Here is a 16,948-nt window from a genome sequence, read left to right as displayed (position 1 = left end):
CAAAGAAAAAAAGCAATATAAACTGAGAATACACTGTGAACAAATTTAGTATCAATTCGCTTGTCAATCTGTTCATGATTTTATCGTCGGCTGCAGCCATGCTCGTCCGAATAAGTGTTTTGTTGTTGATTTCCCATTCCATTTTAACAGATTCCAGATCTTCTAACTTGGGCAGAATTGGTACTAAACCAACGTCCTGCCCCTTGAACGAAGTTCCATCAGACTGCGTAGAATACTGTCTACCAACTTGTGAGAAACCCAAACAACCCCCCTGTGTATATAACACTTGTCAGGGAGGATGTCTATGTAAAGAAGGATATATTAGACTAAAAGAGGGAGGAAAGTGTGTAGCTATTGAAAGCTGTGTGGATCCACCTGAAATAACTCGAAACTATACAGCGCCTTGTAAAGAAAACGAAGAAATAACGGAATGCCTGGCTTGTGAAGGTACATGTGCACTGATTGACAATCCTGTACAATGCCTATTGTTGTGGTGTCCAAAAGGATGTATTTGTAAACCAGGCTTTATCAGGAGAGAAGAAGGAGGAGACTGCATTTCTGAAAGCGAATGCAGGCGATCGCGGACATAGATTGTTTTGAAGTGTTTTTTTTTTTCAAATGATATTTTAAAAAAGTGTTTCAATTATTAATAAAATATTTTCAAAAGATATTATGATTTTTAGTTACCTACTAGAACAGAATATCAAAATATTGTAAGAAATTTTATTCTCTCCAGTAATTATTTTGTTTTCGAAATCCTTCAGGAACCTGGAGGCCATGCTCAAATGTGCCCCACTAATTATTTCTTCACTTATACTTACAAATTTATTATAACAAAAAGTCATCTTATGCGGATAGGATAGTCTAAAAATGTTAAGCAAATAGCAATATTCTGTTGCTAGTTCTCTTGTGCATACGCATCTAACGTCTGTAGTTAAATAGTTTATTACAATTTAAGCCGTTTCTTAGATCTCCAATGGTATTGAAAGAACTTCGTTTGAGACCCTCAATCAACAACCACCAATATTTCCAATTTTTTTCAGTTGTCGGCTACGTCACGAAAATGTAGGTCTCCCATTTGCGTCTCTCTGTGACTGCCAGTAAACTTTTCAACAAATAATCTGAGAAACTAATGCATCAATTGATATGAAATTTTAAAGCATTTTCAATTTACACATAGTTTGATACAACGCTCGTTTCACTCTCCAAATGAAAAGTCATCATAAAATTTATTTTATTCAAAATTTGTTGAATTATGCATGCTATTTCATCTTTGTTTAATGCTGTTATTTTTTTTGTAAAGACACATTTTTTAAAATATATCTCCATATTTATTTCTCGTTTATCTTGGAAACCATAAAATTCTTCTATCAAAATTTGAGAAAATGTTAACCCTAAAATTGTTTGCAAGATTTCAGAGCATTTGGTTTTGCAGTTTCTAAGTTAAATTGTAAAATTTTATTATAAAATTAACACAGAACCATACATCACGAGTATATAAAGAAGTATCATTTTATAAAATTTAAATGTTATTTCCTTTACGAAATTTGGAGACGACGTCGTCGAATTGTTGATAGGGATGATCAGACACGTTTTGGTTAGAATTTTACCATCTACACGATATTGCTAAAATACATATTAAATTTCATTACAACCACTCCAGTAGTTTCGGAGATTATTTATTTGTTATAATTTCCAACAAACGACATACAGACGGAAATGGGGATCAACTTTTTCATACTTTAGAGGTAATAAAACATGGAGAAAACATGTGTTTTATGGATTATCACTATGCAAATAGTTTGGTAAACAATATTTTAAAAGATTATTTTGATTTATCAATTTATTGATTAACTTGCCACTGGTAACAAAGTAACTAGGAGTTTAAATTTACATAAGTTTATGACATTGACCCGCGACAACGTCATTAGTGCAAGGAAAATAATACTAAGAACGGAATATAAATAAAACGCAGGGTTAAAACATTTAGTATCATTTCACTTGTCAGTTGGTTCATTATTTTATGTTCGTCTGCAGCCATGTTCTTCCAAATAAGTGTTTTATTATTGATTCCCCATTTGCTTTTAGCAGATTCCAGTTCTGCTAACTTGAATAGAATTGGCACTAAACCAACATCCTGTCCCTTGAACGAAGTTCCATCAGACTGCATAGAATACTGTCTACCAACTTGTGAGCAACCCAAACAACCTCCCTGTACATATAACACTTGTTTCGCAGGATGTATGTGTAAAGAAGGATATATTAGAGTAAAAGAGGGAGCAAAGTGTGTACCTATTAAAAGTTGCGTGGAATCAGGTAAAGTGTAAAACTTTGAGATTACAATTTCATATTTTTTACGTAGGTGAAATAAGTAGAAACTATACAGCACCTTGTAAAGAAAACGAAGAATTACAGGACTGCGTGGGTTGTGAAGCCACCTGTCCATCTATCGACGATCCTGTAGAGTGCTGGTTGTCGTGGTGTCCAAGAGCGTGTGCTTGCAAATACGGTTTTATTAGGAAAAATTACGGAGGAGATTGCATTTCTGAAAGCGAATGCAGGCGATTGCATCGTAGATTTTTTAAGTTATAACGTTTTTTTTTTTGTCAAATAGTAACAAAAACTTGTTTCAATTGCTAAGAAAATATTTTCCTGTAGTATAGAACAATATATCAACATCCTGTAAGATGTTTTAACATTTTTTTATTCCGTGGTATTTAGTCTTCGGGTTGTAAATATATGTTGCCCTTTATATATAATAAATTCCTAAAAAACAAGAAGACAACCTGCAAAAATTGTAGGAAAGACGCATTAGATATCAAAATGTTCCTTTCAAAGGAAAAACAATGGTCTAAAGTTGCTTAGACAGAGCTTCCCTCAGCCATAACGTGTACGTAACCCATATAAGTTGAAATAAAGTTACGTATGTAATCTTAAAGTAAAGTATGAATCCGTGGGTGTTTTCACCCTAGATATACAATAACTCCCTCAAACCTTTCCACAAATCTATCTAAGTGTCATTCTCTCCATTGTGAATCTCCTTCCATCTTTATTTACCTGATATGCGTTTATCGTCCTGGTGGGTCAACTGCCTTAAGGGGATGTTTGCTAAAAGAAAATTGTCGGATTTTTAATTTTGCCGTGTTATTGTCTTCACAAGAAGTTTGCGTGTAGAAAAATAAAGACAAGAAGTAGTGGTAGGCTGGTTGAAACTCAGGAAAGCTGGGGTGTAATTTATGACACCCATAATCTCTGGTAACAGTTCGCCACCCGATTGTCGTGTATTATTGTTCGATTTTCGTTCGTCAACAATTCAATTTTCATATACGAATTTATAAAAATGACCACAAGAAATTAATAAGAAATAAAAATCTGAATGTGTACAAAAATGAACTTCGAAAAATTAAGACAACAAATAGTAAGTCCAAGCAATTATAATCTAATTGGGAAACTGATTGATTTACAACAAAAAAAGCACTCAGCCGAATAATTATAAATGCAGTTATTTTTCGGACACAAATCAATCACTTTCGCAACACTTAAAAAGATTTGTGGCAAGTAAAACAAAATCAATTTTAAGTGTCCAAATGGTTCTACTGAGTGTGTCCCTATACTGAAATGCAACGAGAAAATCACCAATTTCTGCATCAGTACGGACCTATATGTCATGATGTAATGCAAATTATAAAATAAACTAGAGACCAATAATTTGTTTCGTTTTTATTTATGCGTATTTATAAATATACCCAATTGTTTTACTTAAAACTAAGTACTTCAATTATTTGGTTTACATATTTCAATTATAACTGGTTCCCTAGCTGGTTAGTATCGGCTAAGTTCAAACTAAAGAGGTATAGAAACTACCTGTGTATCAAGGTTAGTTAATAGAGAACAGGTTACCACATAAACGAGTATGTGGGCAAAATCGCTTACGGGGGAGGAGAGGTGTCAGCCCCATGTGACGTCAAAATGAGGTTGGTATTACTTGGGAATTTTTAGTAACTTGTAATTTTGAGTTGGTGTGACCGATCAGCTGATGCCTGTAATCTGTACGACCTGTACCGCTAATTCTGACGTTTGGTGTTAGTACTGCGACTCGTGTAACCCTATTTTGCCTGTTTTGATATATTACTAGAAAGGAAAAAGTAAACCAGTAAATGCAGATTTTCAGATTTTTTTGCATAAAAAAAAATTGGTCTAAAGAGTTTAGACAGTACTTCCCTCGCTGTCGGAAACTTGATGACTGCATGCCTATTGTGTTTTTTTTCTCATTACATTTTTGTAGTGGGAATTTAAAAAAAAATTGCGATGACGTCATCAACATTTTTGCAAGGACACGTATATCAGTTGGGATAGATGTAGTGTAATACTAAGAATAAAATTATTATATTCTCAAATTTTCGGGAAAATGAATTGGGTCGTTTTGAATATTGATTTGTAATAATCAATAAAATAACGAAACAATTTACTCACGTATACGTATCAGCGGCAACTGAAAATCGTGTATGTATAAACATTCTTAATTTAAGATGACAGGCGTAACAGCATACGTGAGAGTCAAACAGAGAAACTGTAAACAAAACGACCATCGGTTTTATTGCTTCGACTTCCGCTTATTATATAAAACATTGGGTTTTATTTTAATTCTTGACGGTGAAATTCACAATTGGTTGATTATAAACATGTCTATTTCACATTCGCGGAACCAAGTGAACGCATAAAACAAATGCAGGTCTGTAATGTTAAAGTCGATGTAAATAAGCGTGCTACCCTTATGTCTCAACCGAGTTTTTCCTTTAACAAATTTTGTGTCTACCAAATTGGGTTGGTTGGGGTGTAATACTAATAATAAGTGTTGCCTTTAATTTAATCAATAAAATAAATTGACTTCATTAATTTTTTTGAACCACCTCTTAAGAAAATCTAAAAAATATGAATGGAATGATAAATCACAAGTACAAACTCATCATATTTTTTGCATTTTAGATAGGATTTATTCAGCAAAATTTAAGGGTGACGTCATCAATTTTTAGGAGGGATGAACAAATACATTTTGAACAAAAGTTTACCATGCTTATAATAACTTAAAAATATTCCCAAGATTTCAAAGCATTCGGTTTTGTAATTCCTGATTAAATCGATAAAATAAATTCACGCCTTCATTAATTTTTTTGAGTCACCCTGCATATGTAAATCCAAAAATATGAATGGAATGATAAATCACAAGTACAGACTCATCATATTTTGTACATTTTAGATACGATTTATTCGGCAAACTTTTGAGCTGACGTCATCAGTTTTTTGTAGAAGATAACCAAATATATTTTGACTAAAAATTTATTATGCTCTTTATAACCTTAAAACATCTGCAAGATTTCAAAGCATTCGGTTTTGTAGTTCCTGATTAAATCAATAAAATAAATTTACGCATTCATTAATTTTTTTGAGTCACCCTGTATATGCAAATCGAAAAAATTTGAATGGAATGATAAATCACAAGAAGAGACTCACCATATTTTGTACATTTTAGATAGGATTTATTCAGCAAAATTTTGTGGTGACGTCATAAATTTTTTAGGGGGGACGACCAAATACGTTTTGATCAAAAATTTACCATGCTTATGATAATTTTAAAATATCTTCAAGATTTCGAAGCATTCGGTTTTGTAGTTCCTGAGTAAATCAGTAAAATAAATTTACGCTTTCATTTATTTTCTTGAATCACCCTGTATATGCAAATCCAAAAAATATGAATGGAGTGATAGATCACAAGTACAGACTGATCATATTTTGTACATTTTAGATATGATTTATTCGGCAAATTTTCGAGCTGACGTCATCAAGTTTTTGGAGGGGATAAGCAAATATATTTTGACTAAACATTTATTATGCTCTTTATAACCTTAAAACATCTGCAAGATGTCAGAGCATTCCATTTTGTAGTTCCTGATTAAATCAATAAAATATATTTACGCATTCATTAATTTTTTTGAGTCACCCTGTATATGCAAATCCAAAAAATATGAATGGAGTGATAGATCACAAGTACAGACTCATCATATTTTGTACATTTTAGATATGATTTATTCCACAAACTTTTGAGCTGAGGTCATCAAGTTTTTGGAGGGGATAAGCAAATATTTTTTGACTAAAGATTTATGATGCTCTTTATAGCCTTAAAACATCTGCAACATTTCAAAGCATTCTGGTTAGCAGATAAAAATAAAAATTATATTTCAAAATGTTGTTTTATAATTTTGATTTTTTTCCAAAAATCTGGACGTTTCGGGTGAAAAGTCGATTCAGAGTTGTAAACTACATGTGTAGGACTATGTTATTTTATACAATTGAAAACCCATTTACTATGTACAATTTTGAAGTGACGTCATCGCATTAGTGGTGGGGATGATTAGACAAATTTTGGTTAGCGTTTTACCATCTACATGATATTCTTAATATAAGTACAAAATTTCACAACAATCGGTCGAGTACTTTCGGAGATTATCTGTCTAATAAAAATCCGGGACGGCAGACGGACGGACAGACGGACGGACAGACGGACAGACGGACAGACAGACGGAAATGGGAGACCTATTTCTTCGTCTTCTAGGGGTCATGAAAGATCAAGAAAACGTAAAAGTAGAGAGTCGGCCGACGGACTCGATTACAATACTTCCTTTGCTTACGCTCGGGAAGTAAAAAGGCACTGTGGCACTCAAAACTTTTTCAAATTCATAAAAAGTAGAACACTAAAAGCTTAAAAGATTTCTTCAAGTTCATCCAATAATAAAACACCAGATTCCTTTAAATTTATCCGAAAATAAAACACCAGGGGACCTAAAATTAACTGCGAACATTTTAAACGTAGGGTTTTGAAAACTTTGACAATTTTTTACGTCAAACATTTTCAACTTTTGCTAATTTGTACTTTCCCTTTATATCAGGTAAAGATTGTTGTCAAATGGAATTTTATCAAATTATTACAAAAACAAGACACCCGTATCTTTCTACATTCTATCTGAAATGATAATTAAACATAGTCATGGGCGAGAGAAATATTAACTAAAAGTTTTATTACTAGTTACTGTCATAATGATGTTTAGTTGTTAAACGGAGTAAAAGAACCGATTTTAAAATCATTATAACTCCACCAAAATGTGAGAAGGATTTTTTTACTATTTTTCCCAGACTCGCCAGTCGCTTCTAGTAGCGGAGAGTTAATTTTTCCAGAGTGTAATTTTTAGACAGTTCCAGAGTGTAATTTTTAGACAGTTTCAGAGTGTAATTTTTAGACAGTTCAGTTACAGACTCTTCTTCCATTTCCCTAAATAATAAAGGTTCTTATTTAAATAGAAACAAAGTTGTATGCACTGAACTGAACGAAAGAGTAGAACTAAAAAGTCCAATTCTAGAAATTAGCAAGATTGTTGAAGGCAATAACGATAAAGGAGAAATATGGAATGGACATCAAATATCCTTTACTAACACAATTCTCGGATGTTAATACATAAATAACTTCAAAAATGGATGACATTGGAGTTTCCTATACGAAAACATGTGTTCAAATTCGTCTTTACCACCACATTATATAATACGATGTTCTGGAACTAAGTATTTTGACACAAAATTTTGAAAAACCTTAACATGTGGTCAAGAAGTTAAAAATTTTGTAATGTAAACAACCTCGTAATTAATTGAAACACTATTTCAAATGAAAATACACAGAAGAACCAATTAATATCAAAATAAACAAAAAAATTCATTAAAGTACGTAATTCTATTCTAATTCGATTCGAATTCTAAAAAACTAAAGCAACTAGCTTCCTGATGAAACGATTTTTTTGAAATGAAAGAAAACTGAGAACACACGATTATTAGAGAAGCGGTAACATAAATGCGTCATTGATCGACTGCTATAGCTATAGCCCCCTAGAGCGCTTCAATAAAACTGATTTTATTTGCTATAAAAAGTAATTTTGGTTTATCGGCTAAATATTGCGTATTTGGTTTTTCGTTGTGTAGAACGATTGGTCTGTTTAGGTTACCTGTTTGATTAATGAGTGTCCATAACTGGTACGATGTTTATTATAATTTGTGCAAATCGATGATCGTCAATGAAAGTAAAATTGCTGTCGAAAAATCACTTGTTATTTTTTTTTTTTAAATAAAATTTACAACTAGTATTAAAATTTTAATAGACGAATCATATCACTTCGTAAAAGTTATGACAGGATTAGCATTAATTTTCTCTATTTACAATTAACGTGGACGCTTCGGTTGTACCTCGTGCCATTTCATACACTCCTCTTCGGAAATACACTCTCCTCCTTTCTTCATTCTCAAATAACCCTTTTTACACACACACCCTGGTAAGCATACGAAGTCTTGGCAACTGCGAGTATCGGTAAAAATGCAAGAAAATTCACAAAATGTGCAGTCAGTAAATTCTTCATTTTCTTTGCAAGTTACGGTAGCGTTTCTGCTGATTGCTTCTACACAAGAAAAAATAAATATAAATATTTTTTTATAGTTAAAAATTAACCTGGATCTACACAACTTTCCCTAGGTACACACTGTCCTCCTTCTTTTTCTCTAATATATCCTTCTTTGCATACACATCCTTCAGCACACGCATCTAAACATGGTCCTTGGTATGGTTTTTCACAGGTCTGTTGACACGTCAACGCATGGTCGGTGAAAATTTCGTTTGGAGGGCAAGTTTTACGCTCTTGCATAAATTGAAGTGAACGTATACAATTAGAGTTAGTATTTCGTAAGATTGAGAATAACAATAATAGTAAGAACATTAATTTGGGAAACATTGTCTTAACACTGATTGTGAGTGATGTGGCGCAAATGCGAAGCGCGACTGAAGTGGTCACAATTGCAGATAATGATTCCTGTTACTACAAATAAAATAGTTTATTATTAAATATCAAAATTGAATAAGTGTTATGTTTACAGCTAGAAGAACAGTACGAAGGCAGTGTTGGCCTAACGCTCAAAGTGACATCAGTAGCAGAAAATACGTAAACGAAGGCAAAATTTACTAGATTGTATAATGTAATGAGATTTACATGATAAGGGTTTCGTAGCTCGTTTGTAGTACAATAATGTACTAATCGCAGCCAAGTCACACTAAGCATTGTAGTCAAACGCAGCCAACATCGCTTATCATTTTCCACCAATTTGAATAATATGACTACTGAAATAATAAATCAACTGAAATAACAATGATCGCGCTGAACCTCGACTGCATTAATTAATTACTTTCCAGCCGATCTTTAAAAAAGCTGTTATCTCGTTGTTCGCAAAAAAACAAAAATCGATAAACTAATTTCGTAAATTAAATGGAATTTTCCTGTAGAAGAAAAATGATGAAATTGCTTTATTAGCTATACCAAGTGATTGAATATTGATTAATACCAAACAAAGGAAAACAGGGTAAAGATATTATTTAGCGATGATAAAAGATAGAATGCCTCATGTTTTATTTACGAATATGATTGGATTTTATCGATTGGACATCTGTTGAATTTACCTGTTTGCGGTTCTTAAAATAACTACTTTAAACGCTTTAAGTGTTGAGCTCGTGGCACAATTTCCTAAAAGGTTCACGTTTCTATTTCTAGAAAACGTCTGTTTTTTAAATTGATTTATTTATGCAAAATGTGTTAAGTAGGAGGTAAGCATGAATCACTAAATTATTTATCAACTCACAAAATTTATGTGACACAATTAAAATTAAAAAGGTCGAAATTTATGGTTAGTTTCAAAGGCAGCTACTTGTTATTGTGATGTCTTGATAATAACTGTTTTCTTTGCAAAAACAAAGCACTCGAGAGATTCACCTGACAAAAATTAATCGATATGGCACTATTTTTAGATGAAGCCTAGATTTTGACTTAATCTTTGAAAAAGTTTAAAAGTGGAGAATGCATAGGCAGCAACCAACTACCAAAATATTTGCACGTACATTTTGATTATCAATTCTGATCCAAATATTGTAGTCATAGCGGTCAATAGCTACTCAAGATAACGTACGAAAAACATATAAGGTCGAGAGTTTTTAAGTCGCAACAGTTCCAACTTCGTTTTCAATCTTAACGTAATTTTCTTTATAATGGACTACAAATTAATTCTTTTTCTTATATTATTTAGCATAATCTGGGAAAGTGCGTAAATCAAACCTGAGTTTAAACTTAATTATCTTATTCATTTTTTAGCCTCGACAGCAATAGAGTGTGGAGAAAACGAAGAACCTACAGATTGTCTAGATCCTTGTTTGCCGACGTGTTTGCAGCCTTACCATGTAACTTGCAACTTCTTTGTGTGTAACGAAGGCTGTCAGTGTAAACCAGGTTTTCTTAGAAGTGGACCTGGAGAGTCATGTATAGCTCCCACAGAATGTGGAGGTAATTAAATGATTTTATATTCGAAAATCATATTTAATTCCGTGCAAATTTCTAGCTTATTGTCTAGAAAATCAAGAATATACATCTTGTGGAAGCGAATGTCCTGATACATGTACTGTAAGAAATCAGAAGTGTACCGACAACTGTGTAATGGGGTGTTACTGCAAGAAAAATTATATCCTTGATTGGCTTATGGGTGAATGTATCTTAGAAGAATCATGTTTTCTTGCAAGTTAATAGCAGTATTTAAATCTTTTTTTTTATGTTAATTATTGAGTAATAAATGTATGTTTCCAGTCAAATACATTTTTTTCCATAACACAGAATTTTAGACTGTATTCACCTTCTCCGTTTTGCAGGGCCCAAAATTTTTTAACGTCTTAATCCTTGGTAACATTGGCAAGTTATTCCCATTTTCTTTGCAATTTTAAACAGTGCAACTTAGTAGAAAAAAGGAGAGTAAGTTTGTAAACGTTAAAATTTATAATTATTAAACAAAATTCCGGGGGGAAAGTTTATCACTACTCTGACGCACTGTTTAAACATTAGGTACTGTTTACAAAAACAAAACACTGGAAAGTTTAAACGCATTCTCCCAACTATAAATAAATCGATATGATAAACATAGATTTTTTTGAATCAAGCTTTCAAAAATATTCGAATATAGATAATTTGTTCCATGAAAGTTTAATAAACTAAGTATTATTTTAATTATAAAATAAATTGAAACGAATTAAATACATGCCAAAAATGAATATATTTTTGATCAGCTTATGGGTGAATGTATCTTAGAGCAGTCCTGTTTTGACATAAGCCAATAGTGATATTCCAATATTTCCAGTAAAGAATTTATTTTATTTTCGATAATTTATTTTCCTAAAGATTATTAGTTACAAAGATTTCAGAAACTGTAAAAAAATATACAGGCTGATTCAGCGTAAATGAGGAATTTGACTTGTCCCAATAAGCACCCCAAAATAATGTTAGGAAACATAGATGGAGCGCGTATTCGGCGGTAGACTGCGCGACTGCGCCAGCGATGACGTAGCTATGACGAAGACGAACGTCACACTCATGGCTGGTCGGTTGTCCGCGCGCGTGTATCTAAGTTCACTGTAATGTATATTTACTTGTGTTTGTATAATAAATGTGTTAAACTGGTGTTCGTGTTTTCGTTCCACGTGCCTCATATAACTAACAAATACATGTTTCTTTTGTTGCTCGATTCATAATAGAATTTAAAAAATATCATGAATCTAAGTTTGTATTCATGTCACTGTCAATTTTGAGCAGACAAATTTGTACGCCCAGAAATATCCCAAACGTAGACATCCAACAGATAAAATTTTCAGAAGACTTGAAATTACATTATGAAACATTTGGCCTGTAGGTACACGAAAAAGTGTTTCAGCCGCTACACATTTGAACAACGAGATCTGAGTTTTGGAAACTGTTTGTTTTTCACATTGAACAATGGGCAATTGCGAGAGAAATTGGCGTAAGTCAATCTTCTGTTAGTCGGATGTATGCAGTTAGTTCATGAACTACGAGAGACTGACTTTTCATGAAGATTGACATTTGCAATTTTGTGCGGGAACACTTGCTAAATTATCTCAATTTTTTGAGGGACATTTTATTTAGTGATGACTGATGAGTCTAGGTTTTCCAACAATGGAACTGTAAACAAACACGGTCAGAAAATCCACGATGAATTCGTGAAACTCATTTTCAGAGAATTATTTCCATCAACTTTTATTTTAAACGTAATGCCTTAGAGTGACACTTTGCTTTGACATTTTCAAAACCACAAACTTCGTGGATTTGTGACATTTTTGAAATTTTAATGTTAATCAAGGAATAAATGAATTATGTATTTCTAGTTGCCTCTATCTACAAATCTCATTCGTCACTTAGGCCGAATCACCCTGTATCTCTATATGATAATAAGAATGATAATAATAATAATTTTATTCATACGTTACATCCCAGACGGAATATTTGTACATGTCGGGAGAAGTATATCATATAAATACATGTAAAATTTATAAAATACAATAATTACGATGTAAATAAAAACAGACAACATGAATACAAACATTTTACTACAAAACACAGATTTGTCTTCCAGAAGTTCGTCATAACCAGTGTTGGGGACAGATACTTTTAAAAGTATCTAGATACAGATGTAGATTTATGGAAGATAAAAGTATCTAGATACAGATTTTTTTGATTTTTTCTATCTAGATACAGAACAGAAGAAAACAGATACTTTTTGAAGGCTTGGCGAATAAAATAACTGAAAACATGTTTATGTATTGTTTAATAAATTGTTTGAGTATATCTAATACTTAGTTATCTCCAGCATTAAAATTAATATTTCAAAAGAATACGGGAAATTATTATTCTGTGCTGAACCTGTCATAAATTATTATTCTTCAATATCGGCTTACGATTCTTTTATGACCATGTCCGGTAATCGTCTATCCCGGTGCGGCAGGTATTTATTTTAGGTTCCGTTTAATAAGGCAAAATAAATACAATTTCTTAGAAAGGTATTTAAACCCCTTATAGGATCAAAGGCTGCCTGGCAGGCCGGAATCACCAAAGTGCAACTTTAAATTTTCAGATTTTTGTTGAAACTCATTTCATTTTAATCTCGTTTCACGATTTCTGAGAATATATCACGATAAATTATTCAACCGAGAGTTGTAAAAATATTAAATTTATTGCCCAAGATTTACACTTAAACATAATCGGCACATTCTAGGGCAAAAGCCCGTCTCACGTTAGGTCCAACGTCCAACAATGAAAAAGTGAAGAAATGACACATGTGGCAACAGGAAAAGATGCTAAATTTGTCTGAAAAATAAAGATATAAAACACTAACAAATATGCGATTTATGCGAGAGAAATGTATGTATTGAACATTCGATTAGTCGATTACAAAACTAATTTGTACTAATTGAAAAAATTAATCATTATGTAACACGCAATTATTATTTTCTAAAAATAATAACATACCTTAAACAAATATTTTTACTATTAAAATTACTCTTATTTAATAACACAAATACAACCAGGGGGCCTACCGGACCCGGGTTGCTCAGGTACACAGATAAAATGCATTGCCCCGATAAAACGCAGTGAATAGTGAATTGTGGTTTATAGTTTTTAAAATACCATCTTACCATCGCTTTGATTTATTACCCCTCAGGATTATATTTAAAGACGTATAAGTACTGAAGGCTACAATGTAGGAAATTATGGTATTTAAAATATGAAAATTTCCGTGACAGAACACTATTAGTGGACCTCTTACCTCTATTTTTGTTTATGTGACCAAAATCACCAACATCAAGTATCAAAAATTACTACTAGTATAACTCAACTAATAACTACTGAAAAAAAAGTGAAATAAAAAAATGTATCAGTGTCTGCGCCATTAATTTTTTATCTAGATACAGATATTTTGTGTTTAAAATCGATTTTATCTAGATACAGATACTAAATACCCAAAAATGTATCTAGATACTTTATTTAGATACAAGTATTTAGATACTGCCCAACACTGGTCATAACTGTAATAGGCACTGCTTATTAACAATTTTTTTATTGATTTATTAAAATTCTTATATTATATATTTTTTAAGGTATTGTGGAACCTTTTTACAAAATTTTATAGTGAAATAAATAACCGCATCCTATATTCCCTGGATAAGATTTTCTTTGCAGTATTTTCTCCATGAGTAACCCACTAGAGTTTAGAATCCAAACTAAAGCTCGGAAAGTTAGTGTTCGATTGAAAGCTGAGTGAGATCTCTACTTTCTTCAAAGTAAAGATTATCTTTGTTGATTTGTTAACATTCAGCACAAGATTGTTCTCTGTGAACCAATGTGGTATCATATAATACAGAATCAGAGTTTAATGTAGTTGGTAGGTCATTCACAAAAACTAAAAATAGGAGAGGTCCTAAAATGAAACCTTGGGGTACTCCTTAATTACTCGGAATATGGTACGGAAACGTTTTGTTAAATTTGACTAATTGTTGACGGTTCTCTAGATACGATTTTAATAATTTGCAACTTTCTTCAATATTATACGCAGATAATTACACATTAATCACAAATCATTATTACTAGTTTTAAAAGTGTGACAAAATTAATATTTGCTGCTTCTGAATCAATCATACGACCAAAGTGCACTCGGTAACCTTCAGATGTTAGACATGGACTTGAATAAATTTGGCTAGAACAAAAAAGACTATTCTCAAAAAACTGCATTTTGGAAGAGTGATTTTCATTTTTAAATAAAACTATTTTCCGATATTATTTTTTAAATTTTTGCCCAAAATCTCAGCTCTTATTATTAGAGATAGAAAGAAATGCTAAAACCTGAAGTTGAATGGTTCTCTAAGTAGCATTAATAAAAATTAGTCTCCTTTAAATATAGTTTTCTGTGACATACAACTTAGCTAATTTTAATCTAAGCAACTTAACAACTTTTTTTGTATTTCCAGCAACTCACGAGATATCGAGGAATACCCAGTTAGCGACTACCGTGTATTTAAAAATATATAAAATTTGGTAACCAAAATCGAATCACATTGAGTTAGTGCAGATTGATTGGTTTTTTGATAATTTTACTTAACTACTGAACAGATAACACTGAAATTCCAATCGATTCTTATTTTGACAACTCTTAGCTTCCGTATAAAATTTCATTAAAAAACTAACAGTCCTTCTTGTTTGTTGTTCTTTTACTTTTGTTATTTCGTACAGACTCGTTAATCTGTAGTTTTATATACACTACACGTATACATTCCTGTAACTTCGGTCTTGTGATATCAAAATCTGCAAAAATTTCCGGAAGGACATGCTTGATGCTGAAATATTTATCTAGTTTATTCTTGTTTTTTTTTTCCAGCGAAAAATTACAGCTGCGTAAATAACCAAGTAACATCACGTCATCTGGAAGGTAAAAAAATACGTTAAGGTCACGTTTGTCAGTTACCTTTATTTTACTCGTACATCTAGTCTTTTATCAAAAATGCAGTAACGTTTGAGAAAAACTATCCAGGAATCGGGAAGGTGTGGTTGTTTTCTAAGCCATTCTTTAATTGTTTCAAGATCCTGATTTCTAGTTTCAACGTTTTCATTGCATTTTGTTCTGATAAGCAGTTGCATTTCCTTGGTGGGTTTTTCTAGAAACATTGTAATAATGGAACACTTTTAGAGGATGCAGTAGTTTGAATGCTGGTGGTGGTACAACGACTCTTTGCATATATTAGACAAAAATCGACTGATTAATTACGAAAAACGAGTTAGACAAGGTCTCTAATTACTAATTAGACAGGTAATCTTTGGCCGTTGGATGAGATGCAGGTGCATGAAATCAGCAGTGTCGGTTAAATTACCAGAAAAATTAATCCATAAAAACTTTTCCACTGCTAATTACGAAAACATGCATTACGTTATGAGAAACAAGATATATATAAGCCGCTCTAACATTTCTTACTCTAGTTACTCATGAAGGAATTAGTCATGTTGATTCCAGATTCCAAACAGGACAATGATGGTAAAAATTCTCCAATAGTTTCTAATTCAATTAAGAACTTCACAGCCGTTGATAATGCAATGAAATGACGTCATCAAACATCGTATGTGTGGAAAATATGTTTGTTCTTAGTATCAATCTTCCTAGAATGAATAGTAGACAAATAGATTTATATACCGGATGTCCCATCGCACCTGTTCCACTCAAATATCTCAATTATTTTAAAGCATAAAAATTTGAAATTTGGCATGTTAAATATATGTAACACAGTTTATTGAATGGATAGATTACTGGCGTCGTATTAATTTCAATTTCGGCGGAAATGACATCAATTTTTCTTTTTTTTAATACAAAAGGCTATGATTTTTCAATACATTAAATAGTGCCCATTTTTGGCTTTTCAATGATATATCACATGCTACGATGTTCAAATACAAAAAGAAAAAAGAAATTTAAAACGATCATAAGCAACTAAGTATTTTAATAAAATTAAAGTTTAACGCAAAATAAAACGATACAAAAACAATAACTTTAAATTAAACGTTCAAACTGTTGACCTGACCCTAAATAACATTCTGCTCGATGAAGTAGACCCCTGATTGTTACTACTTGTAACATTTCTGGGTTAATCCTAGGTTAGGTTTGGAGATTTGACAGGCCACCGGATTGTTCCATTTTTGCCAATCCATCTATAAAGAAATGTAGCATTAAATTAATAATATGTTATCATTCGCGCGTTATGTGGTGATGCACAGTGCAGTAAGGATTTTCTGAAGTCCAGTAATGGCAATTGTATTGATTATATGTATATATTAAAACGGTTTCATCTCACCATAAAATATTACTTATGATACCCTCTTCACGTGCCTCCATAAGCCAAGCAATAAAAGCCATTCTTCTTTCAAAATCAGGTGGTACCAAAGCTTGATGTAAATGAATTTTGAAATCATGATGTTTTTGCCGGATGGAAATATGAGGA

General features: G+C 32.2%; 3 protein-coding genes across 9 annotated transcripts in view; 2 read left to right on the top strand and 1 right to left on the bottom strand.

The window, feature by feature from the left end:
* Positions 1 to 16,948, bottom strand: part of LOC135137645 (neuroglobin-like) — a 316,194-nt gene that overhangs the window by 202,067 nt on the left and 97,179 nt on the right. The gene's annotated exons all lie outside the window — the stretch shown is intronic.
* On the top strand, positions 1,979 to 2,696 carry LOC135137647 (zonadhesin-like). The gene is made up of 2 exons (XM_064067367.1): positions 1,979 to 2,316; positions 2,363 to 2,696. The coding sequence occupies exons 1-2, from the start codon at positions 2,040 to 2,042 to the stop codon at positions 2,590 to 2,592; spliced, it is 507 nt and encodes a 168-aa protein (XP_063923437.1). The 5' UTR covers positions 1,979 to 2,039; the 3' UTR covers positions 2,593 to 2,696.
* On the top strand, positions 8,771 to 10,716 carry LOC135137445 (serine protease inhibitor swm-1-like). Its single transcript, XM_064067100.1, has 4 exons — positions 8,771 to 8,902; positions 8,965 to 10,175; positions 10,227 to 10,415; positions 10,471 to 10,716. Exons 2-4 carry the CDS (start codon positions 10,124 to 10,126, stop codon positions 10,650 to 10,652), a joined length of 423 nt encoding a protein of 140 aa, XP_063923170.1. The 5' UTR covers positions 8,771 to 8,902; positions 8,965 to 10,123; the 3' UTR covers positions 10,653 to 10,716.

This window comes from Zophobas morio, unplaced genomic scaffold (assembly GCF_036711695.1).
Source record: "Zophobas morio isolate AGI-343-1 ecotype UQ-CSIRO unplaced genomic scaffold, CSIRO_AGI_Zmor_V1 ptg000029l, whole genome shotgun sequence".
In the NCBI taxonomy this organism is placed as follows: Eukaryota; Metazoa; Arthropoda; class Insecta; order Coleoptera; family Tenebrionidae; genus Zophobas; species Zophobas morio.
The sequence above is the reverse complement of the archived record's forward strand: the minus strand, read 5'-3'. Positions and strand labels throughout refer to the sequence as shown.

What these genes read in the sequence shown, in the direction of transcription:
- LOC135137445 (XM_064067100.1), top strand. Translation starts at nt 10,124, where the DNA reads ATGGACTACAAATTAATTCTTTTTCTTATATTATTTAGCATAATCTGG. An exon ending in ATTTAGCATAATCTGGGAAA is followed by an intron (nt 10,176 to 10,226) that starts GTGCGTAAATCA and finishes TTCATTTTTTAG; the next exon opens with CCTCGACAGCAATAGAGTGT. An exon ending in AGCTCCCACAGAATGTGGAG is followed by an intron (nt 10,416 to 10,470) that starts GTAATTAAATGA and finishes GCAAATTTCTAG; the next exon opens with CTTATTGTCTAGAAAATCAA.
- LOC135137647 (XM_064067367.1), top strand. Translation starts at nt 2,040, where the DNA reads ATGTTCTTCCAAATAAGTGTTTTATTATTGATTCCCCATTTGCTTTTA. An exon ending in TAAAAGTTGCGTGGAATCAG is followed by an intron (nt 2,317 to 2,362) that starts GTAAAGTGTAAA and finishes TTTTTTACGTAG; the next exon opens with GTGAAATAAGTAGAAACTAT.